The sequence below is a fragment of the Cephus cinctus genome, unplaced genomic scaffold (genome assembly GCF_000341935.2).
Source record: "Cephus cinctus unplaced genomic scaffold, Ccin1 Ccin1_scaffold0013, whole genome shotgun sequence".
Taxonomy (NCBI): domain Eukaryota; kingdom Metazoa; phylum Arthropoda; class Insecta; order Hymenoptera; family Cephidae; genus Cephus; species Cephus cinctus.
Window position 1 is genome coordinate 907,332 of NW_014332762.1, and position 22,676 is coordinate 930,007.

Genomic DNA, 22,676 nt, shown 5'->3' on the forward strand with positions numbered 1-22,676 from the left:
ATTATTATATATATATATTTTTCGGATTTAATTATCAATTATGAGCATATAATCTTACAATTTATAATTACAGACGATGCTGACTGCAATCAGTATGAGCGCCATTGCTACCAACGGTGTGGTACCAGCCGGAGGGTCTTACTTCATGATATCCAGAAGCTTAGGACCTGAATTCGGGGGTGCTGTGGGGATGCTGTTCTATACAGGTACAACCCTCGCGGCTGCCATGTACATCATCGGCGCGGTTGAAATTGTCCTGGTGAGTTTCTCCCTGGGCTATTTTATATCATTTTCTAAAGTTTCAAAAGGAAGATTCATGACGATAACGATTTTTCTCTGCTCTTTCAAGACTTACATGGCTCCGTCGCTCAGTATATTTGGCGACTTCACCAAAGACGCTAGTATAATGTATAATAACTTTCGGGTCTACGGCACTGGTTTACTTATGGTTATGGGTACCATAGTCTTCGTGGGTGTCAAGTTTGTTAATAAATTCGCCACAATCGCTTTGGCCTGTGTTATCTTCTCCATATTGGCTGTTTACGTCGGCCTAGCCGTCAACTTTAATGGCAACGATGCACTCAAGTGAGTATCTTCCATAATTAATGGTTAATTATACTCAGTATTATTAATTATATTTAAGCACGTAAGATCCATGTGCATTTGTCAAGTAATATAAATTTGTATTCTTTTCAGAATGTGTATCCTGGGTAAACGTTTGCTAAAGGATGTCACTGTGCCAGATGAATGTAACAAAAATCCCGGTGGTCGTTTACACAACCTTTTCTGTGGTAATGGTACCGATGAGTGCGACGAGTATTACAAGGAAAATAGTGTATCCATTGTCAATGGAATTCGCGGTTTGGCCAGTGGAGTATTCTTAGGTAAGTTTGTATTATCTAGTTGATTGTCACGAGTGATGACAGTCTTATTTTAATCAGCATTTAAATAACGTTTGTGTATTTTCGACAGAAAATCTTATGGACAGTTTCCAAGAGGAAGGCCAATACATTGCTTATGGTAAAAACCCGAAAGACATAGACAAAGTGCCCGGACCGAGTTATAATCAAATACAAGCCGATATCACAACAACCTTCACTATTCTTATTGGTATATTTTTCCCATCGGTAACAGGTACGTGTATCTTGTTATTCTCTTATAGTACATCATTGAGTTCTCACTGGCTCCTAAAGTGCAATCCGCTGTGCAAGATCATCATAGTTGAGAAAGAAAAAAGAGAGAAAAGAAAATAGACAAGCAATGTACGTCATTCTTGTATAAAGACTGTTTTATGTAAAAATACTGTCTAGCCCTTCATTGCGTCTTATCAAAGGATTGTCTTTGGATTGAAATTCGGGCGACCTTCTGCTTCGAACAGAAGAACTCTCGGTGAACAATCCTGGCGTACGTTAGCTGCTAAACAACCCTGGGTCACACGACATTCCATACGCCGAGGAGTGACATTACCGGGGAGGCTCACATTCATGCATCATTCATATCATCTTGGATGGACAGATAGGAATCATCGTCATTATAATCCTCCTTCAATTTTGGCTCAATCCAAACTCATGACCATCGTCGACTTTCATATATTCGAACACTCGATTGTGCGATATCATCGTTTGATCATTTCTTCATCTTATTAGATCTACGTATAATCATCGATACGAAATTATTTTTATTTATTTTTTAGTCAAAAAGAAATGTAGTATACGATGTGTACGTTTCTGCAATGAAGACAGGAATGTCTTGTCGCTTATATAATTATTTTCGAGTTTCTATGTCAGTGATGTGTGCATGTCAGTGCAAATTCCTTGAAAGAATATTTATGTATAGTTTATTAATAATATCTGATCCGTACAGGAATCATGGCTGGCTCGAACAGATCTGGTGATCTGGCTGATGCACAAAAGTCCATACCGATTGGTACCATCTGTGCCATCCTGACGACCTCGACTGTCTACTTGTCGACGGTTCTTCTATTTGCTGGTACCGTTGACAACTTATTGCTGAGAGACAAATTTGGACAGAGCATAGGAGGCAAACTGGTAGTAGCCAACATCGCCTGGCCGAATCAGTGGGTCATTCTGATTGGATCATTCTTGTCGACTTTGGGTGCTGGACTACAGTCATTGACTGGAGCACCTAGACTTCTACAAGCTATTGCAAAGGATGGCATTATACCATTCCTGACTCCATTTGCCACCAGCTCTAGTCGGGGCGAGCCTACAAGAGCTCTGGTATTGACAGTGCTTATATGCCAGTGCGGTATTCTTCTTGGTAACGTTGATTACCTGGCGCCATTGCTCTCAATGTTCTTCCTCATGTGCTACGGATTTGTAAATCTTGCCTGTGCTCTGCAAACCTTACTGCGCACCCCTAACTGGAGACCTCGTTTCAAGTATTATCACTGGAGTCTCTCCTTCATCGGTCTGGCACTCTGTATTGCTATTATGTTCATGACCAGCTGGTATTATGCACTTTTGGCTATGGGAATGGCTGGATGCATTTACAAGTATATCGAGTACAGAGGTGCTGAGAAAGAATGGGGTGATGGTATTAGAGGTCTGGCACTCTCCGCTGCAAGATATTCTCTACTGAGACTAGAAGAAGGTCAACCTCATACGAAGAACTGGAGACCACAGATTCTTATATTAGCCAAATTGACTGATGATCTTGTACCAAAGTATCGGAAGCTCTTTGCTTTTGCTAGTCAGCTCAAAGCTGGAAAAGGTTTGACCATCTGCGTTAGTTGTATTTGCGGTGATTACACAAGGAATTCAGGTGAAGCTATGGCTGCTAAACAAAGTCTTAGAAAAACTATGGAGGAGGAGAAGGTTAAGGGCTTCGTGGATGTTCTAGTAACCAGGAACATTATCGACGGCTTGAGTTGTCTGATTCAAACTACAGGGTTAGGCGGTATGAAAGCCAATACGGTTATCTTAGGATGGCCCTACGGATGGCGCCAATCCGAGGATGAGAGGACCTGGAGGCTCTTTTTACAAACTGTGAGATGTGTAACATCTTCACGAATGGCTCTTCTCGTTCCCAAAGGAATCAATTTCTTCCCCGACTCGACAGAGAAGGTCGTTGGGAATATTGATGTATGGTGGATCGTACATGATGGCGGACTTCTCATGTTATTGCCATTCCTATTGAAGCAGCATAGGACCTGGAAGAATTGTAAGATGAGGATCTTCACCGTCGCTCAAATGGAAGACAATTCTATTCAGATGAAGAAAGACCTCAAGAAATTCTTATACGACTTGAGAATCGAAGCAGAAGTCGAAGTTGTAGAAATGGTTTGTACTTTAGATAAAAAATAATCAATATATATATATATATAAACAAAAATTAAAACATTATCCACGTTTCAGATGAATTCTGATATATCCGCCTATACCTATGAAAGAACTCTCATGATGGAGCAACGTAATCAAATGCTCAGGGAACTTCAGCTGAACAAGAAGGAATCTCTCGGAGTGGTGAGTGCCGTACAATTACAATAGTGCCTATTAGAAATTATACAACTTGTAAATATAATTCTAAAACATTGTATGCGGGACACGTACCAGTACGTTTTATCCCGCACTGCACGCAAGATAGTCCACATATAATGTGCTAATATGAGTATTGGGGCAGAGATACTGATCCGAATGTGTCTGTTTGTTGTGTGCTCGTCACGGATAAGGTGCAGACTTTGGTGGACTTCAACGAGGTACCTGCCGAGGAAAAGTTGCCTTTGGTTTGTCAAATAAACCCCAAATTTCCATGCCTGTCTATCCTGTACACCTCAAAATTTATTCCTAACCATCTGTTATATCCGTCCATTTTGTATTGTACCAATAAACATCCTGACGAGTGAACTCAATAAAGCCTCGAAGGGAATAAACTACTAGAGGTGGCGAATAGAGTACTGTTATCAATTGACTCGGAACAGTCCTAATAAAATGCGCGACGGGCAAAGATTACAAAATTGGTTGTGATACACGTTACGCTTAAGTGCCTTTCCACAGGAAAGATCCTTATCATAGCTATATCATTAACAATTTTAAAGCGTTATGCGATAAAAGATATAATAATAACCTATGTCCGATTAATTGTATAATAAGGCGATACCCTTTTTAATTAATATACTCGGTACGGAATGTGATTGACGTGAAAAGTTAAAAAATTAATGACTCATTGTTTAAAATTGCTGTATCATGTTCAATAACGCCTCCAGTAGTTTTACTTGTACTCTCTGTGATTTCGTTATTCCACCCTGCTTTCAGTTTCAGCTTGATTGGCACGTTCATTTCGAAGGCTTCAATAGAACATTTAATTACCGACCATTTCTAGTGCTTTCAAAGTAGCATAGTGGAATTTTGACTTGAGTCTTCCCACTATTTGGTATATAATGTATAGTCTGATATTTCTAAATGAACATTCTCTTTACGTAGGTGCAAGCTATTGTGGACCATCATCATAACGTGGACGTGAAGACAGCGACCAAGGTCAGATTCCAAGAGCCAAGTGGACAACAGCCTAACGGCATGGATGACGTTCAGGAGAAGCTGATGCAGGAGACTGAACTTAACAGCAAGGAACTTGAGGCAGAGGAGTCAAGCCAGAAGGGCGAGGATGGCAAAGACGAACCGGAAGAGGAATCGAAATTAATTGGTGGCTCTCCTAAACAAGAAAATAGAGAGAATGATGAAAAGGAAGCTAAGGAGAATGAGCAAGAAGATGGCTCGGGTAGTCAAAAGAAGAACCGACCACAGCGTACACCGTGAGTTTAATGATTATATAGAATTCTATGAGAATTACATTATACACTGTATTTTTGATGATTTATATGAATTTACAGTGACGAGGACAACGTGAGACGTATGCATACTGCGGTTAAACTTAACGAGGTCATTGTCAATAAGAGTCATGACGCTCAACTTGTAATCCTGAATCTTCCTGGACCACCCAGGGATACCAAAATGGAACGCGAATCTAACTGTATCCTTTTTAACGTGACAATGATTCGTAGTATTGATACATGATCTAGATTAATCAAATATCAATTTCCTTAATTGTAATCAATCAGATATGGAGTTCCTGGAAGTATTGACCGAAGGCTTGGAAAGGGTGCTTATGGTGCGGGGAGGAGGTCGAGAGGTCATAACCATCTACTCGTGAACTGAACTTAAAAGAACTGAATTCAGCGCCTCACAAAAACCAAAATCTAGTTTATTTCTAATATACTTACACGATTTCACACTCATAGTCACAGTATTCGTGCCCATTATCTACGCCATTACTTGCGGTACATACTGTGAAATACGATAACGATTACTAAACAACTGCGTTTTACGGTGCCGGATGGACGGTATAATATCCGGCGTTTCTAGAAAGTAACGAGAAGATGAAAGTGTCACAATGAAATTTCATTGAAGCCGACTTACCTTCTGGTCCTTGACAGTCCCCGGAAGACGAGCTGCCAAAGCAAACAGACAAACAAAAAATGACGAATAACGTGCCAAAGGATAAGTTCACTTTATATGAATTTCATTTAGGACGTAGCTTCTAACGTGGAATTTCGATGGCCAAGTGTCGTCATCACTGAAAAATAATTATCGACATCGTTGAGGAAATCTAACACACATTGTATTAACTTCATGAAATTAGGAAGTGATAGGGAGGACTGCTCAGTGCATTTGTTAATTAGGTTTACTAATGTCTCCACACAGCGTCGTACGATTAACTCATACAGGAGGCGTAGTTGAAGACGCTCCGAAGAATTCGTTGCGAGGCACAGTATCGAATGCGAACACACGTCCCGAGTAACTGACATTATCTGAATTCTCATTGAAACTGAAATCAAAATTTGGTCCGAGGCTAAGGTCGAAGCATCTACGAAAACACTGCCAGAATACTTTCTAAATGCTTCGCGTTTAACCAAAGACGCGAGAGGCTCACTTTTCTACATGCATTGTCGTTATATAGGGAGATATATACTAGGTATGTATAATTCTACCGCTTTTAGGTTATCTAGGGTAGCCTAGGCTAGTGCGCTAGAGTACGCAATCTTCTACAAAGAACGTATCGGAATATAGAGAATCGATTGCGAGGAATACATCTCATCAGAACTGACGCTCGTACGAGACTTTTTCTTTAATTTTTATCTACTATATTTTTTTATTCTATCATTTTTATATTCGTGACAATTGTTTTTTTTTTTTTTTTCTATTGATCCTCCTCTTTTTCTTCTTCTCTATCCTCATTCAAGAAATACTTAAGCGATGCGCGCACCGTTATCCCACATCGTATTTATATTGTCCGTGGCCTATTGGTCGAGAGATACCATTATAAGAGTACATGGAATTTTCGGAATGACACCAAGTTGACAAAAGCGTCGCGGTTAATGGACGCGCAAGACACGAGGTCAAGGCGCATCATTTTTTGAAATTCTCATACACGAAGATTTTCATCGAAGTAATTATATTAGCGTTTATCGATTAAATTAAGTGTCGTGTGCATGTCATATTTCACGCGTGACTCGACTTTATTGTCGATCCGCAATCCATTTTAGATAGGCACTATATTAGTTTCTCTATGAAACGTCGAGGAGAAAATGGTCTTTTTAAAGGAAATCTCGTGAATTATACAGTTTAATGTATCCATTAATATATTATTATCTACTTAATCGATGTCTGTGAATAAGATATAATAGCGATAACGATTACTCGTAATAGTTAAAGGTTATTAAATTTACAGCCTCCAGAATTTCGTGATCGACTAGAGAGATCATATTTGAAGTAAAAAAAATGCATTAGGTATAATACTTGAGAGGTATTCTTATATATATATATATACGAAAAAAAAAATATATATATATATGAATATGTTATAATAAAACACTCATTTGTCGTTGTAAAGTGCACAGACTACCCCAGCAATAGTAGCTAGGAAACGCTGAAAGATACATTATAATTATGCGAATGAGAAATTGATTAGTAAGAATTAATGGATTTGTCGGGATTATCGCGCGAAATCTAGTTAATGGTTATCCTCGATAATCGTGAGCATTGATTGGAAATGTGCACCCAAGATGGAAATAGCCAAAGAGGACAAATAGTATTATGCAAATTTTGACATTGTAACTTATCCTCTAGGAATTAATAGTCTTTCGGTAGAACGTTTGTAATTCTCTACTGGTATCGTCCACGTCGAGATTTATTTATATTATCTAATCTAGTACCTCCCTTATACAAGTTTAATTCGATCATCTTAATCGAATCGCAATGCCCTTGTAACCCTATGACCCTCTTTTTTGCTTTAACTTGATATCTCTCTCACTCTGTCTATCTTTCCAGCAGTTTCCATTTTCTCTCTTTTATGTGGTCTCTCTACCTTCTTTCTCGTGAACGCGGTGAATCCGCCTTTCTCTTAGAGGAATAGAATAAACTATAATTTATAGCCAGGATGAGAAAAGAAATTGCACTTTGCTTTAAAAAGGCGGTTAACGTAATGTTTTTTTTTTATTTAAAAAGTGGCCATTTTTAATGAAAAATATAGTAGCTACGTAAAATTTTTTTTATTAAAATTTTCGTCACCGTATTACGCCACTAGACTACTTATTAATTATTAATTTATCCCTTGGCCAAAATAACCAGCTCGGCAATGTCTGCGAACGGACATTCAAGCAATACGAATGAGAAAAAAAAATTTTAATTAAATCGAATGTTCGCTCAATCTCACTGCTGCATCGTAAACAAGAAAATGGTATTCAGTGCAGAGCTGGCGTAGAATAAATCTAGATTTATAAACTATTATGTAAATCTCCTTCGAGATGATTCAAATTCTATTTGATGATTTTAATATGTTACTATTACTATACTTACTGACGATTATATATATTTTATGAGTACTTACCTATTTGATAGGCATTGGCATTGAATAGTTTATACGTGAAATGTTGAATATTAATGAAAAAGTTTATTGTGAAACGCTGTTCGGACTAAGTTGCTGGCGCAGATTGTACATACATGAAAATGCATACTATACATATTACGTACATATATGTTGACTAGGATATATTATAGTTTGACAGCTATTATTCCCGTATTGATGACGAACAACCACACCTTTTTCATGATTTAAACAAGTATCGCAGTATTCTGCTACTACGCCGCTTTATACTTTATATTACGTCGTGTTTTGTTTGAGTGCACAATAATAATATGATTAATATTATGTAATGAGACACGCGATATTCTCGCCTTTAAGAATATGTATACGGTGTATGCCTGCAGGCTTGGCAACCGTCGTCTGGGCATATATAAAGTATATGAATAGTATTTTCCTGGCGTGATCTTTCGTTTGAAACGAAAATGCATTTTGAATTTAATGACCTCTAGGCTGTGAGACGCGAGCTAAGCAGCGATAAACTAGCTCGAAACCTCAATCATATGTGTCAAATCAAGTAATCCCATACATTTAAAATACCTATAAATTTATCTACACGTCTTTACTGAAAGCTCCGTTCACAATTGACTTCGCGCGGAAAATGATTGTTTCTTCACTTCAGAATTTCAAACGCGAGATGAGCTCTCGTCCATCTTTTTAATGGAATGGAAAGATTACGGCATAGTACTAAAAAAAAAGGTTACAAAATATACACGAGATACAAATAATATATTTGTAGATATGGACTTTAGTCATCTGGATAGGAAATAGAGTCAATACTGTGAAATACCTATAACACGTAGATACTTAGACCTATGATACTTGTAATTGAATTATAAAAGATGAACTATAATAAAAAAATTATATTACGATCGAAATGATTATATAAATAAATGATATACCTGTGTCTACCGTAGTATTCTTCACAATGCGAAAAACAATTATTTAAATTATATGTTTTTGAATAGAGCATAGGGTAATATTCGATAGCCAACAATATTAGTCTGATTTTTAACCCGGGACTACGCACATGGGGTGTCGGACACCCCAAATTAATATTTTTCAAATGGAGAACAAAATCACACGACTATTCCCAGATCGACTCGTCAATTATATTGTGTTATCGCAAGTTTTCATCTTTTGATAGAGTAAAAGTATTCTACAATTTTTTTTCTCGCGCTGCTCAAACTTGCTGTGAGCAGGACACTCAAGCTTGATTCTCATGATCAGGAGAACAGTTTTCAGTTGGTAAAATAGAGAATGCTATTGGCTGTACAAAAGTAAATGGCAACATAGCAGCCAATAGCGTGCCGGCTTTGGACACTTGCTAGCTCTGGTGAATATTGATTCAGATCCGTTTGAAAGCAGAACCGAGTATATCGTATTCTCTATACTGCTCTGTACTCTGTTATGACGTAACAATACTCTTTAACCTACGTTTAGTCGTCAAGTTGAAAAAGGGTTTTTTTTTGTGAGTATCAGTAGTTAGTAAAATAATAAATAGAATTTTATGCAATAGTTGTAATATTTTAACATCTAGGAGATGGATTATAGGAGATACATTATGAGACAATAATAAATAATATTGTTTGACATCTTATTACCTTCAATGAGAAAGTTAATAGAATTATTGACCATAATATCTTTATTGCAGAACTTAGGAGAGTTCAATATTATACACCAAAAATGGAATCATCAACGGGTGGTACTAAACCTATGTCCATAGCAGGACGTATGGTTTCTGAAAGAGAACGTGTCCTGGGTATGACTCCTGAAGAACGAGCATGGCGTGCTCAATACCTTAAGGATCAAATCCTATCACCAGATGAACCTGTCATCCCCAAAAACTATTATAAGGAAAGATATAACGTTATCAGAAGGTTTTACAGAACTCCAATGGATAATGTTCAGAAACTCATGGTTCCCCTTCTTGTAAGAACATGATTTTGATATTGTAATATTGTTAATTTATAGAAACAGCAAAATTGTTACATGAAACTCTTCTTTGGCAAATTAACATACGATTTTATTTTCAGGGAGCAAAAGGTGCTGAATTTACTCGAAAAGTAATTGCTACATCAACCTTCATGATTGCAGGCGTTTATTACATGTTTTATTACTTCAAATATAACAGCAATGTAAGTTTAAGGTTTAAATATAATAATTCAATAATCTGCTTCAGTATATTTGTTTGCGATATTGTACTGCATACCATAATATTATACTGTTAATTCTTTACATTTAATTTTTAATTATTAGGATTGGACAACTAAAGCTGGCTTTAGAGTTCTAAAGTCGCGTGGAGCAGTTCATCCAGGTGATCCAAACTTTCCAAACTATGATGAACGTCCTAATCCTAGTGATTATTACAAACGTGGTTTTGAAAAATCACCCTTATAGATTATGAGCTCATTAATTACTGTAAAGCGTTAGTAAAAAATTGTAATAAATTATGTGAATAAATGACAACAGCATTACAACTCCAAAACTTTACAGTATTACATATTTTTCTCCCAGTGTGCATGGTATAGTCAAGTTACAGATGTATGATTGACATAACTCTGCAGCATTATTTGTATAAGGTTATGTTAAGTTACATTACTTGTGAGATCGTGAGTGAATAGGTAGAGGTTAATGTTTTAAAATATTAGTATTTTTCGTAGAAGAATGGCAGATATTCCTTTAAGTTTAGCCGAAAAGACATTCATTCTTCATGGAGTCGATGTATGTACATTAAATTTAGCATCTCATTCAAGAAGGATTAAGAAAATAAGATTTAATAATGACATCTGTATGGTATGCTTGTTTTTCGTTAGGCAAATTTTAGGAACGATGGTAGAATCCGCAATGAATATCGAGCAATGGAATTAGAAACAAAATTAATGCCACAGACTAATGGTTCAGCTCGAATACGTTTAGGAAATACTGATGTTTTAGTTGGTGTTAAAGTGGAAGTGGATACTCCGTTCCCTGACAATCCGTTTGAGGGAAAATTGGAATTTTTTGTTGATTGGTAGATATGAATAAAAATGTAGAATTTGAATGAAAACTGTATACTTTTTTTTGTTATATTTTAGCTCAGCCAATGCTACACCTGCTTTTGAAGGAAAAGGTGGAGATAGTTTGGCTACTGAAATTAGTAATACATTAGCACTAGCTTATCAATCCCCACATGCAATAAATTTAAAAACACTTTCTATATTACCTCATCAACAGTGTTGGAAAATATACGTTGATATTTTAGTAAGTATGCCTTTATTTACATTATAACAAAGTAATCCTGCAAGCTCCTCAACGATTATATTTATTCGCAGATTTTACAGTGTGGTGGAAATTTATTTGATGCTGTGTCTATAGCGGTAAAAGCTGCACTGTACAGTACTGAAATTCCAAAAGTAACAGCAGCTACTTTGGATGGTGGCAAGCCTGATATTCAATTATCAGATGATCCATACGATTGCATTAAATTAGATGCTAAAAATTTTCCAGTATTAGTAACATTATGTAAAGTAGGTTTCAAACTATGCTTTACTAAGGATTTCCTTTGCAATTTTAACATATACAATTTAAAATTAATTATAACTCATAATATAATTTAGATTGGAGATAATTGTGTAGTTGATCCAAGTTCAGAGGAAGAAACTTGTAGTTCAGCAAGTATTGTACTATCAACATTGCCAGATGGACGCTTTACATCTGTAGTAAAAATGGGACACGGCAGTCTACAGCCAACAACATTAATAAAGACATTAGAGGTGAATACAATGTAAAATAACATTAAAAATATCAAAAACTCAACATACACTATACATTTCAGATAGGAAAACTTGTTGGTATTAAGTTAAACGCAAGTGTCATGGAATCCCTCAAGAAAGAAGATGCACTAGGGACAAACAGACCAATCTTTGGATTCCTAAGATAAATCCTGTTACACTCATTATTAAAAAAATAAAGCAAACCCTGAACGTGATGTGCATTTTAACAGATTAAGTTTTCCCATTTTGTACTTAATTATATTTCTTATATGAATTTACGGAAAAAAAACTGTTGCAAGTATTGCTTTTAATGGTTATTTATATATAATAAGTTGATATGCATTTCAAACAGATCGTTTCTTCAGAACTATTGAATGCAGTTTCAAATTCAATACATAATAAGTATAGAACAATTGAAAATGCACACTACATTATTATCGGAGCAGAAACCTATGTGCCCGCATAGATCGACCGTATATGTATATCATCGTCTGCGTGAGTATTAAATCACTTGCAAAGTCCATCGCCAGAGTGCTCGCACATCAGCTGGTTAGCTTATACCAAGCACTGCCATTATTTTAGGTCAATCGTCTTTGGAGAGAATTTTAATTTGTATCCTTAAATTGTAAAATCTTTCATATTGGACGGCAGTGATAGTGCGTGCTGAAAAAGAAGAAAATGGAGGCAGAGCCCTTGGAGCTCGAGGATGGGGAAGTTGTGGACGACGAGGTCAGATACTCTCTAATTCACGTTTGACAGAAGGCTAACCTACCTGCATTAAACCGTGCATGATCAAATTTTTTCATATATATTGAAATAGTTTATTACTTTGAATATATTCAAATATGCATTTATGAGGTGTAACTTATTTTTTATGAATTTTATTGGCAGTTTATTATAAAATATTTTTAAACACTAACAAGTCTTTGTTGCAACAAGTTACATTGAAGATAGTTTTTCAATAAGTTCTTAAAGTTTTATTTCATTTTGCTTTTTCTCTTTTATTTTCACAGAGAAAACGTCAATGATGAATTCTGCTATAATGAAAAATGTGTAATTCATTTTGTTGGTATATATTATTAATTATAGCTTTTATATATATTTTAATGCAGACTATCGATGACTTCAACACATACAACGTTTTACAAAGACCTCATAATGCTCCACCGGTGGAGGAAACATCAAAGATGGGCTACAGCGATGAATCAGATGAAACCACAGAATCAGAAAGCGATTCTGATTCGGATTCAGCACACACAAGAGCAAAGAGGCCAAAAATCAAAATAAAGCGATGCAAAACTAAATCACAATATTGGAGGTCACGGAATGACAAATATAAAGTATGGTGTACACAAGTGCAAGAAGAAGCATTAACAGAAAACTTAGTGTCCTGCGGAGTTACCAAAAGAATTTGTCAAGGACGCAGTGTTGAAAATTATGACTTTACTCTACGAAATACGTTGAATGGCACAGAAGCTTCGACCAATAATAGTTCCGATGATGAAAGAGAAGTGGAGCAGCGGCTAACAAACAAAAGAACAAATTCTGACAGGCGAAACATCAAATTAAGATTAGGTAAAAGAAGAAACTCAATGGAAGTGGATGGACAAAAAGGTTCTGTCAGAATGATATCTGATTTGAGTATAACAGCAGAATCAACAGATTCAGAGGTTGCAATAGACATAACAGCAAAACTCAATGAGAATAAGGATCTTCTCATAAGTAAGTTTGCCTTTAATAAAAATATCCTGTTCCAGTTACATAAAACTAAAACAAATCCTAAATAGATCAATACGTTCTTGTTACAGGAAGGGTAGTTGATATAATAGGAAAAGAAAAAGCCATAGACTTTTTTCAAAAAACAAAGAAAATTGAAGAGGATGGTGGTATGCTGATCATGAATGGTTCACGTAGAAGAACAGCCGGAGGAGTCTACCTATGGTTAGTAAAGAATGACGAGCACATCCCTCAGGAAAAGATACGGGAAATATTTTACATGGACAAAAAGGAGCATGCGGAACTGCAAAAGAAAGCAGACGCATGTGCAAGACGACAGAAAACGCAAGAATTAATGAGAAGCCTTGAAAGTAAGCATATTCGCATATTATCTCCATAATTAGATCACATCAATTAGTCTCGAAAATTTCAATCGGTAAAATTCAACTATTCCAAATTTATTACAGATGGCTCCGAGAAGGACCTACCGGCATTATTAACGCGTGCAGAACTTTCAACACGACAGATCGCAGAAGAAGCGCGTTTGAGACGTGGCGAGGGTATGGACAGAACGCCCTTGCATTCTGATCGTACAGTATCCAATCCTCCGCCAAGTCCTGTAACAGACGACCCCGATCATTCCGAACATCTCACGACGCAAAGGCAAGTGCAAGATTACTCAAATGACTTTCTTGATATCGGCGTCGATGTTGACAGCATGGAATTGTTCTGAACATTTTAATAAGATTTCTCGCCGCACCGGTCTTGTCTTCGATTTGTAAAAAAAATATAAAGAAAATTTAAAAAAGAGAAACAACTGAATGAACAAGTTGCACGATTAGTATATTTTTTATGTGCGTACAGATTTGTATAGTTCAAATATCATTTCATCGTATTCATAGCTGGAAGACGTATTTTACTTGAAAAAATACGTCCATTTGACTAGCGTAAATTTTCATTAGGCGTATAATACGTATGTAATATATATCTAAAGTACATAGCACGAAGCTCGGTCAGTTATTTTTTTATGACAACCCACACGATCTTGTGAAATAACGATTTGTAACTATGAGTGTACTTGTGACTAAGTGTGTACAGGAGTGAATAACAGGCAAAGTATGAAACGCGGTCAGGTGGCAGACAAAAATATGGAAAACATACCTTTAACAAGATCGACTACAGAAAATAATCACTTTATGTACATAAAATTTGGATACAATATATGAAACATTGAAAATTATAAATCAAACAGTCGTTTATAAAATATTCTAGAATTAATATTCTGTACAGAACCTCCCTCATCGAATTCCCACTCAATAGGAGACTGCAGTGCAATTGTTGCCAAAGAATTGCATCAGTGCGTCTTTTTTTTATAAACGTATAAAGTATATACTCTTAATTTTGGAAGAATGATCATAGAGTCAGTGTAGATTGTGAAGATACAATTCACTCTCTACCTTTATTTGTAATTTTATAGAATAAGCCATGTCTCAATTTGAATTAATAGCACTTTGTGTATACTTGGCTTTTTTTTAACTATAATGTACTTGCTACATAGTTAAACCGGCCTGATTCATCTAAGGCTCGAACAAATTAATCCCTTACATGCTCTGATAATTCACTGTCTGCGGTACAGTGAAATTTTAATAGTTTTTCATCCTATAGATTTTTATACTCGAGATAGACAATGCTCTTGTGCTATTAATATCTTAAAGCCTTAATTTTATAGATCTTAAAGGATGAAGAATGAGGGTAGGCACAGAAGTGTAGGTAGACAGAGCAAGTAAGCTAGTCGATACTTCTGAATTGAGACACGGCTAAGACTATGATTCATGCTATAACCATAACATGAGATATGTACGTTGTAAATGAGTAATTAATTATCTGATCAAATATAAGACGCACCCTTAAGCATTTGGATTTTTGTATAATAATCGTTTGGATACAGAATTTTCGTATATTATAAACTAACTGTACGAAGATTAAATCAATAACTTTATCAGAGAAAAAAGTTATAAACCTACTAGCAGTCTCCTAGCTGAAACTGTATTATAATGACCCATATTAAGAGTTGACACTGGGAAAAGTTTATCTTGTAAGAACAGGACAAGTCATTTCACAAATTTATGACTAAGGACAATTCAGCATCCTATAAAGAATTTATTCAATACGTAACCTCCTCACTTGACATGTGATTCGGATCATAAATTTATGAAATAGACTGTAATGGATGTGCCGAAGAGTTAAGACTGGAGCGCAATAACGTTTTCACATTTGGTCAGAGATAAAACTGTTTTTTCTTTTATTGTTAAAATAATTTTTGTAGTTCGTAATACGACACTTTGTTTGTAATTTCATTAAAATTCATTAGCCAGTTATTACGTTTACGGTAGAAAATTTCATATTAAGTGATACATATATTTGTTGTGAATTGTTACCTAAGGGACGTACTACCCTTTAGTAAAGCTTCTTTTTCACAGACTTTTAAGTAACTATCAATGGGCATACGTATGATCTAGATTAAGTTAGCCTTCAGTGTTGTAAACAGTGTTTTATACAATGTAATCTTACCAATTGTACTATGTCGTAACAATTTTTATCGAACTTCAGAATGTGTGCGAGAGTTTTATATTTTATTTAGGTATTAGCTGGCAGGTGTTTACAAAAACAACATCACGTATAGGAAATCTGAGAAATTGTTACGAACAAATGCAACATCAAAGTCTTAAGTACGAATAAGTTAATAGAGTAATATTATATTGAATAAACGAACATTTTTGTAATATACAGTTATGTTATGTTTTTCTTTACCGACTATAAAAACGTAGACACTTTTCGTGAATGTACTTACCAGCAAACGTAAAACTAAAGGTGTGAAATTCTTATGACATCTTTTGTAGCAGCGAAAGTAATACGTGACATCGCTCCTTTACCTAAAGCATTGTTTAAATGTATAATATGTTGGATTACTAAGCTGCACTGAAATGAATACCTGCTGAACAGTTCTGTCTCCCAAAGTTTCACTGACATTGAGAAACGTATTCTCAGAATATTCTTTCTTGACACTTTGTAAAAGAATCATATCTTCTTGTCTTGTCCAGGGTCTCGCATTGACAATATTTTCTTCCTGTATTAATGTATCGCCTTCTGAATCGCTAGAGACGTCCATTTTTTCGAGACTTATATTAGTCTCAGTCTCTTCGTGATCAATAACCATCTCCTGTGCCTCAGAATCTGTAACTATTCGTCATAAACATTAAAATCTAAATATATATACAGTGTAGTATTATATTATTTTTCTGGCAGCGTAATGACTTACCTCCTGAATTATATTCTGATACACTGTTTGTGCGACGTTTGCACTTTGAAATTGAGTCTGAATAATCATTGTAGTCTGATAATTGCTTTCCAGCATCTTTATTTTCAATGTTTAACCAATTATTCATCTCAGATTTTGCCTCACGTTTCTCAGCCCTTTCTTCGCGCTTTGTTTTCGCGGGTGAGGTTGGCCGTTTCTTAGCAGTTGAAGAAAAGTCCTTAAATTGCGATCTCATTTCTATATTTTTCGGAAACTTCTTTTGGTCGGCTGATTTAGGTGGTGACTTCCCACCTCTTCTCGATTTGGCTATTGCTTTATCGCAGTCCTCGCTATCTTTAGTTGGCGAACCCTTAGAGGATAATTGCTTTTGATTTGATTCCTCTTGATCATTCTTTGAAGATTTTCTTCTTCTTCTTGTCGGTGGGACAGGAATGAATCTTTCGTTTCCTTTTAAAGATATCCGTGCTATATTTTCAAGCTTCTCCTCGTCGGTGCCAGGAAATGTAATTTTTGCTGGTCTCAGACCTTCTGACGTTTGGAGATATATTCTTCCATTGAGAAACTAAAACAAATTAAAAATAATTATTACGAAATTATTTGGTCATATGTAGAAATAAAATCTTACCCTTGTACCGCAAGACGCGCAATGTTCACTTCTAGCCTTAAGATTGGGGTCGTCCAAGTTATGACATTCACATTTACAATTTTCACCCCCGTACCGTTCTTCCTGAGATATTGATATAGGTATTTCTATGTTTTCATATAATTCAGGAGCATCTTCAGAATATACTTTGGTTTTGTCATGGGGACCCAGTGGACATGTTAAATTCTCAAACATGTCTGGTGCAAATAAACTATCGAAAAATTAAAGTTTACACAAATTTAGTATCAAGTTAATAGAAGTACTATTAGTCTACACGTGTGTTAATTACCTTTCTGGTGGTTTTCCGCTTGGTAGTACTTGCAGAAACATATCCATAACAAGTGAATGACCCTTAAGCACAGGGCCCATAATTGCATGGGCTTTTTTTAGGGTTACATAGGGATCCGAAGCTAATTGTGTAATAGCTTGCATGACTTTTGAAAGTCTTGATGGTTGTTTTGCAAAATATGTTTGTGCTACATTTATAAATTCCCTCATTTTCTGTAGCATCGTATGCTCAACGGACTTTCCAATCATGGCAGCTTGATGGGGCTTCAAAAAAAGTAGAAAATCCGTACACATTTCCGGGTAATCTTGAAGCTTCTCGCAAACATCTTTGTAGAGGTTAATGGCTAGCATGTCCTTTGTATTCATGGTTCCTTCTGCAGTTTCTTTACCGTCATGTAATGATAGCGCAGTAGTTCTCTTGTCATCACTCGAGAAGTTACTGCATTGAGAATTTTTAGATCCTACTTGAGACATTTCATCGGTCTCCAATTGGGAAAGGTTTTCAATTTTTTCATTATATTCTAAATAGGATTTAATCACTGCCTTAAAAGTTTCTGGATTACTGGCTTCTAGTGTCATATGTAATTTTTGAAGATAGGATGCTGCAAATTCTATCAAATAAAATATTACATAAGAAAAAGAATGATTTATTCTTGATAATTAGATCTGAAGCACAATACTACATCAACTTACTTGTCGCTCTTTCTTCATGACTCAAATCATTATCCGCTTCGCATAATCTTTTTATATTTTCCAATTCTCGAGCTTGTTTAGCTCTTTTCCTACTAGTTGTATCTTTCTTTATTGTTGTACTTGCTAACATCAATTCTGCAATCTCATCTTCGTTATCCTGTTAGGCGAAGTACCAATTATTCTTTAATCTGACGCACCGTTCATATATTTAAAAAAAAATGAAAAACAAACTTACTCCTTTTGCCGATGTAGATGGCTGCTCCAGGATCTTCTGCGAGTCACCTTTTCCTTTAGCTTTTATTCCACCACAGTTCATAGACAAATTCTTTGATCCTAAGACCTGAGCCATCAACTTCATATTTTGCGCACTGCGAATCTTCGCCAGGCGAGGAGTAGTCTTTCTTAATCCTGGTGATCTACTGTTATCACTAGTTTCCTCAAGCTTCTTAGAACTGCAAAGTGAGCTGTTATCTGAGGAAGCATCAACATTCTTTATACTATGCAGTTCGTTAGGCATCATCATTTTTCCTGCAGTCCTTGACAAATTCAGTTTTTGTAAACTGTGAGTACAAGACGCAGACTCTGTACTTGTTACATGCTGATCTATGTTTAAATTCAACGCTGGATCCTCAACGTTTGGGTTTGATTGATCATTTTCAGTAGATCTGGATGCGCTAGCTGTATTCTTTTTGGTTTGAGATTTAGGTTTAGGAGCGGTGTTAAGAGGTGGCATATTTGGTAACATGTTTACGACGACATTACGCAAATTTTGATCAATAGAAATGTGATTATCGATCGGTTCAATCAAATTATTCTTCTCCTTTGCAATAACCCCAAAATAAGTATCCAATAATTGTTTCCGTCTGGACGGTGTATAAAGTTCTGGTTGTTCTACCTAATATAAAAAGTAATACAATATAGTGAAATATTTGTGATGCATTTACTCATGTATAATAACTTACTCCATTAAGATAGTTTTGCCATGGCGTTGGTAATAGACTAATCGATTGTTCTTTAGGTGCTTTCAAATCGCAATCTATCATAATGTAATGTATCGTTCTAGGAGCAGCCCCTAATAAAAAATAATGCTAGAAAAAAAATTAAAAAGTGAATTCTCATGAAAATTTCAATGCTTTAACTAAAAAACATACCTTAATAGGATTTGATTGGGAATTTTGACGTTTTTTCTTAATATAATTATTTAGGGAATCTAACTGTCTTCCTGGTAACAGATACTCGATAATAAGCCATATTGAATCGATAAGATCAAATTTTTTGTTTTTAAATTTGCTAGTTTTAGAGGATACCAGCGGCATGAACTGTTCCAAACCTAATGCAATTAAGCTGAGAAAATAAAGCACCAAGCAATCGTAAATAAATTAGTATAGTTGTTTAATTAAAATCGAAAGTTAAATATTATTTAATCTTCTACTCACCTTTCTTCTGGCTTGACATATAATGATTTTAAACGTATCTTATGCTCCTTTCTAAAAGGGATATGAGGTAATAACTGCGGATGCATTAGTGCTTTAGATTCGACAAATAGTTTTTTCAATTCTGGATGAAACTTTGGAACATATTTGCGGCTATTTTCCAAACTTATTTGTGTTAATGCAGACTCTTCTATCACCATAGTTGTATACTCCTCTTTGAATTTGTGATCTATGAATTTTGCTTCCCAATCTGAAACCAGCTTTAGAGCTTCTGATAAGTTTCTCACGTTAAACGCAGAGTTGGGTCCGTTACCTAAATATCTATTCAATAATGAAAAGTTGTTATTATAGGTATTCTATTGCGTAGTAATTTTCAGTACTTCAATAGATGAGTATTACCTAATACTGTTCAAGTTATCTTTACATGTTTTCGCATGAGCATCTAAATCAGGATGCATATATGTCATAACAAAATGCTGTGCCATAAATTGAACATGTTGTTGAAATTGTATAGCTAGTAAATGACGCTGTTCGGTATTCACTAACTTTGGTAATTCCGACTCTGGTACAGTAGGCAGAAGTTCTGTCATTGACACATCCTATAATCGCATGAAATTATTACTTGTGACGAATCAGTCAAATGTAACTAAAAATGGTATAGGACAAATTTCTGTTTCTTACTGATGCAATATTTCCCACTGAAGTACTAGAACAATCATTCAATTTCTTCTTTTTTGGTACATCCTGTTCCTTTTTTGAGAACATATCCGCAAATTCAAATAGTTCAGCCACTAAATTATTCAATTCTTTTCGGGTAACTTTTACAGCTTTGTCAATTCGAAGCTCCTCTTTATCCACTGTAAATATAATCGAAAATAATTTAAAATACATTGCTATCGGAAATTGTCCATAATTTTTTTATTTTTTTTTGCTCACGTAAATCAGATTCTTCATCATCCAAAATATTGTACTCAGGGTCTGCCTCAGGATCGTCTTCAACTATAGGTTCTTGTGTAAGTGGTTGAGTGAATTCTTTGAGGAAATTATCCCAATCTTCATCGATCTCACAGTCCCAATCATACATATCTGTTGTAATGTCAGGTGGAACAAATGCTTGTTCAATTTGTTCTAATGGAGTTTCACTTAAACAGAGTTTGGATCGAGTTCTCTGACCAATACTTTCTTCTTCTGTAGGAACATGAGGAACTCTGAAAACGAAAAACGTATTTAAACAAAAATTTACTTGGACAGAGATTCATCATTTAAACAATTTTCATATTATATATTGTTTAAATAATGCAGAAAACAACTGAGAAAATATTCCAGGATTTTTAAGTAAAAAAATCATTGTTGCAATGATCGAACCACCTTAAACATTATTGTTAACTGTATTTACCCAGGGATCTTAAAAATTCCATCAGAATCATATTGGATGTCAAGTGTTTTCAATTCTTCTGGTGTAGGAGATAAATGTACATGAGCAGCTGGTGTAGCTGGTTGAGAATCCAAATCACTACCAATCGAATTTTCAGTTTCTCTTTCATCGTCGCTTTGCTGATCCTGATCAGGTTTATATTCCTCATCTGATGAATCTTCAGATAATTCTTTTTCAATTAAAACTTGCACCTCTGATATATTTGTCTTCTTAGCTGGTGTAATAGGCCATGGTATATTTGGCTGTGACATTGCCAATTCTCTGTTGGAACACAATAATCTTAAGAATTTAATATCTTTACAAAAGAATGTTGGGATTAATATTACTTAAGGGGTACGTACTTGGCTTTAGCTCGCGTAAGTTTTGGCACAAACATAATATCATCATCTGTATTTTGCAACTTTTTTTTAACCATAGCCATTACATGTTCATTAGTGATAACATGTTTCAAAATATTTTTCACGTTTGTAGCAGTCAAATTAGTCTTTGCAGCTTTTGCATCTAACTGCCTTTCAATTTCTTCTTCCATTTCATTGATAACAGAAGGTTCATCAATTGTATCCCTCTTGAGTTTGTTTGGTATCTCATAATTATCAACTTCAGACACATCTATTTGTAACTCTGCTGTCTCAGAGTCAGAAGATACATCATTATGAATAACATCTAAGTCAATGTTAAATGAAAATGAAACGTTGTATTCATCTGAAGACTCTTGGTCACTGCGTTTATTCTGCCTATGTTTTCCATTCATATTATCTTTATTTGACAAATCCATGTTTTCACAAATGTCAATTACTTTGTCTGATTTCAATTCAATAATTACAAGATTAACTATAATCAATAAAGTATTGTCTCAATTTGTCTTGATGATACAATATTTTTCAATATTATCAGTTTATTCAAACTGATTCAAACCAATACAAAACTGAGCCATAGGTAATAAATTCATTTCAACTACCACAGCTTACATACACTATTATTTTAGATACTTTTTGAGTGTAAAACCTGTAAAAACCAATGGAAGAATATATTGAAATATAGGAATCTTTTAACCAGTAATTAAGAAAGGTTATATGAGTATTTATTTCCCTTCTCAAATAATTAAAGGATAATTTATACGACCTGAATAGTTCTAAGAAATTTATAGATAATTAATACGCCGAATAATCGTCAAATACTTTACAAATTTCAAACAAAAACTGATTCTCTAAGAAAAACATGCAAACTTAAATTCTATTTCAACCATTTGATTCATATTACAAAATATCATGGTCACAACTACGTTAATCTCATTACAATTGAAATATTACTCCTTACTCAAAAGTTATGATTCCATCCACAGTTTTGTTATGCTTTATCGAATGTTAATTTATGAAGTTTTGACGTTTGTGCTCGTTTGTGTCACACAACGCCATCATCCATTTAGGCGCGAAGAAAGCAACTAGTGGGAATCTTA

The 22,676-nt window shown here is 35.2% G+C and overlaps 5 protein-coding genes across 18 annotated transcripts in view; 4 read left to right on the plus strand and 1 right to left on the minus strand.

Annotated features, from left to right (window-relative positions):
- The window catches only part of LOC107262825 (solute carrier family 12 member 4), a 50,039-nt gene extending 41,223 nt beyond the window's left edge, over positions 1–8,816 (plus strand). For 8 of the 13 annotated variants that reach the window (XM_015729446.2, XM_015729456.2, XM_015729488.2 and 5 more), the window contains 10 exons: positions 74–259; positions 350–585; positions 697–884; positions 973–1,134; positions 1,864–3,302; positions 3,378–3,485; positions 3,692–3,745; positions 4,443–4,771; positions 4,850–4,989; positions 5,078–5,169. In XM_015729446.2, the coding sequence (XP_015584932.1) occupies positions 74–259; positions 350–585; positions 697–884; positions 973–1,134; positions 1,864–3,302; positions 3,378–3,485; positions 3,692–3,745; positions 4,443–4,771; positions 4,850–4,989; positions 5,078–5,169 (2,934 nt within the window). Of the gene's footprint in view, positions 1–73; positions 260–349; positions 586–696; positions 885–972; positions 1,135–1,863; positions 3,303–3,377; positions 3,486–3,691; positions 3,746–4,442; positions 4,772–4,849; positions 4,990–5,077 lie in introns of all 13 variants that reach the window. The other 5 variants (XM_015729402.2, XM_015729421.2, XM_015729412.2 and 2 more) reach the window with 5 other exon arrangements.
- Positions 8,817–9,253: 437 nt separating this feature from the next.
- On the plus strand, positions 9,254–10,426 carry LOC107262971 (NADH dehydrogenase [ubiquinone] 1 beta subcomplex subunit 6). Of its 2 annotated transcripts, XM_025082027.1 has the most exons (5): positions 9,322–9,409; positions 9,458–9,459; positions 9,593–9,870; positions 9,975–10,076; positions 10,198–10,426. In XM_025082027.1, exons 3-5 carry the CDS (start codon positions 9,625–9,627, stop codon positions 10,336–10,338), a joined length of 489 nt encoding a protein of 162 aa, XP_024937795.1. In that variant the 5' UTR covers positions 9,322–9,409; positions 9,458–9,459; positions 9,593–9,624; the 3' UTR covers positions 10,339–10,426. The 2 variants fall into 2 exon arrangements, with proteins under 2 accessions (XP_015585219.1, XP_024937795.1); XM_015729733.2 differs by lacking the exon at positions 9,458–9,459 and having other exon boundaries at positions 9,254–9,409.
- A 28-nt stretch (positions 10,427–10,454) lies between these two features.
- Positions 10,455–11,992, plus strand: LOC107262967 (exosome complex component RRP42). The gene is made up of 6 exons (XM_015729721.2): positions 10,455–10,662; positions 10,755–10,951; positions 11,016–11,181; positions 11,253–11,447; positions 11,538–11,693; positions 11,756–11,992. The coding sequence occupies exons 1-6, from the start codon at positions 10,606–10,608 to the stop codon at positions 11,858–11,860; spliced, it is 876 nt and encodes a 291-aa protein (XP_015585207.1). The 5' UTR covers positions 10,455–10,605; the 3' UTR covers positions 11,861–11,992.
- Positions 11,993–12,218: 226 nt separating this feature from the next.
- LOC107262959 (phosphorylated adapter RNA export protein) lies at positions 12,219–16,194 on the plus strand. The gene is made up of 4 exons (XM_015729708.2): positions 12,219–12,422; positions 12,806–13,415; positions 13,502–13,780; positions 13,877–16,194. The coding sequence occupies exons 1-4, from the start codon at positions 12,372–12,374 to the stop codon at positions 14,140–14,142; spliced, it is 1,206 nt and encodes a 401-aa protein (XP_015585194.1). The 5' UTR covers positions 12,219–12,371; the 3' UTR covers positions 14,143–16,194.
- Positions 16,195–16,203: 9 nt separating this feature from the next.
- LOC107262807 (GON-4-like protein) lies at positions 16,204–21,995 on the minus strand. Its single transcript, XM_025081786.1, has 15 exons — positions 21,562–21,995; positions 21,182–21,481; positions 20,722–20,993; positions 20,467–20,642; positions 20,185–20,384; positions 19,789–20,106; positions 19,504–19,696; positions 19,315–19,440; positions 18,588–19,247; positions 18,353–18,509; positions 17,661–18,270; positions 17,354–17,582; positions 16,729–17,290; positions 16,402–16,649; positions 16,204–16,342 (listed from the first exon to the last, which is right to left on the minus strand). The coding sequence occupies exons 1-15, from the start codon at positions 21,993–21,995 to the stop codon at positions 16,292–16,294; spliced, it is 4,536 nt and encodes a 1,511-aa protein (XP_024937554.1). The 3' UTR covers positions 16,204–16,291.
- Between the last annotated feature and the right edge of the window lie 681 nt (positions 21,996–22,676).

Excerpts from the sequence above, each read along its gene's own strand:
- LOC107262971 (XM_015729733.2), top strand. The coding sequence starts at position 9,625 with ATGGAATCATCAACGGGTGGTACTAAACCTATGTCCATAGCAGGACGT. Across the intron at positions 9,871-9,974 it reads AACTCATGGTTCCCCTTCTT|GGAGCAAAAGGTGCTGAATT; the intron begins GTAAGAACATGA and ends TTTTATTTTCAG. Across the intron at positions 10,077-10,197 it reads ACTTCAAATATAACAGCAAT|GATTGGACAACTAAAGCTGG; the intron begins GTAAGTTTAAGG and ends TTTAATTATTAG.
- LOC107262967 (XM_015729721.2), top strand. The coding sequence starts at position 10,606 with ATGGCAGATATTCCTTTAAGTTTAGCCGAAAAGACATTCATTCTTCAT. Across the intron at positions 11,182-11,252 it reads AAATATACGTTGATATTTTA|ATTTTACAGTGTGGTGGAAA; the intron begins GTAAGTATGCCT and ends ATTTATTCGCAG. Across the intron at positions 11,448-11,537 it reads TATTAGTAACATTATGTAAA|ATTGGAGATAATTGTGTAGT; the intron begins GTAGGTTTCAAA and ends AATATAATTTAG.
- LOC107262959 (XM_015729708.2), top strand. The coding sequence starts at position 12,372 with ATGGAGGCAGAGCCCTTGGAGCTCGAGGATGGGGAAGTTGTGGACGAC. Across the intron at positions 12,423-12,805 it reads GGGAAGTTGTGGACGACGAG|ACTATCGATGACTTCAACAC; the intron begins GTCAGATACTCT and ends ATTTTAATGCAG. Across the intron at positions 13,416-13,501 it reads GAATAAGGATCTTCTCATAA|GAAGGGTAGTTGATATAATA; the intron begins GTAAGTTTGCCT and ends TTCTTGTTACAG.
- LOC107262807 (XM_025081786.1), bottom strand. The coding sequence starts at position 21,995 with ATGGATTTGTCAAATAAAGATAATATGAATGGAAAACATAGGCAGAAT. Across the intron at positions 19,441-19,503 it reads CCCAATCAAATCCTATTAAG|CATTATTTTTTATTAGGGGC; the intron begins GTATGTTTTTTA and ends TTTTTTTTCTAG. Across the intron at positions 18,271-18,352 it reads TCATGAAGAAAGAGCGACAA|AATTTGCAGCATCCTATCTT; the intron begins GTAAGTTGATGT and ends TTTATTTGATAG.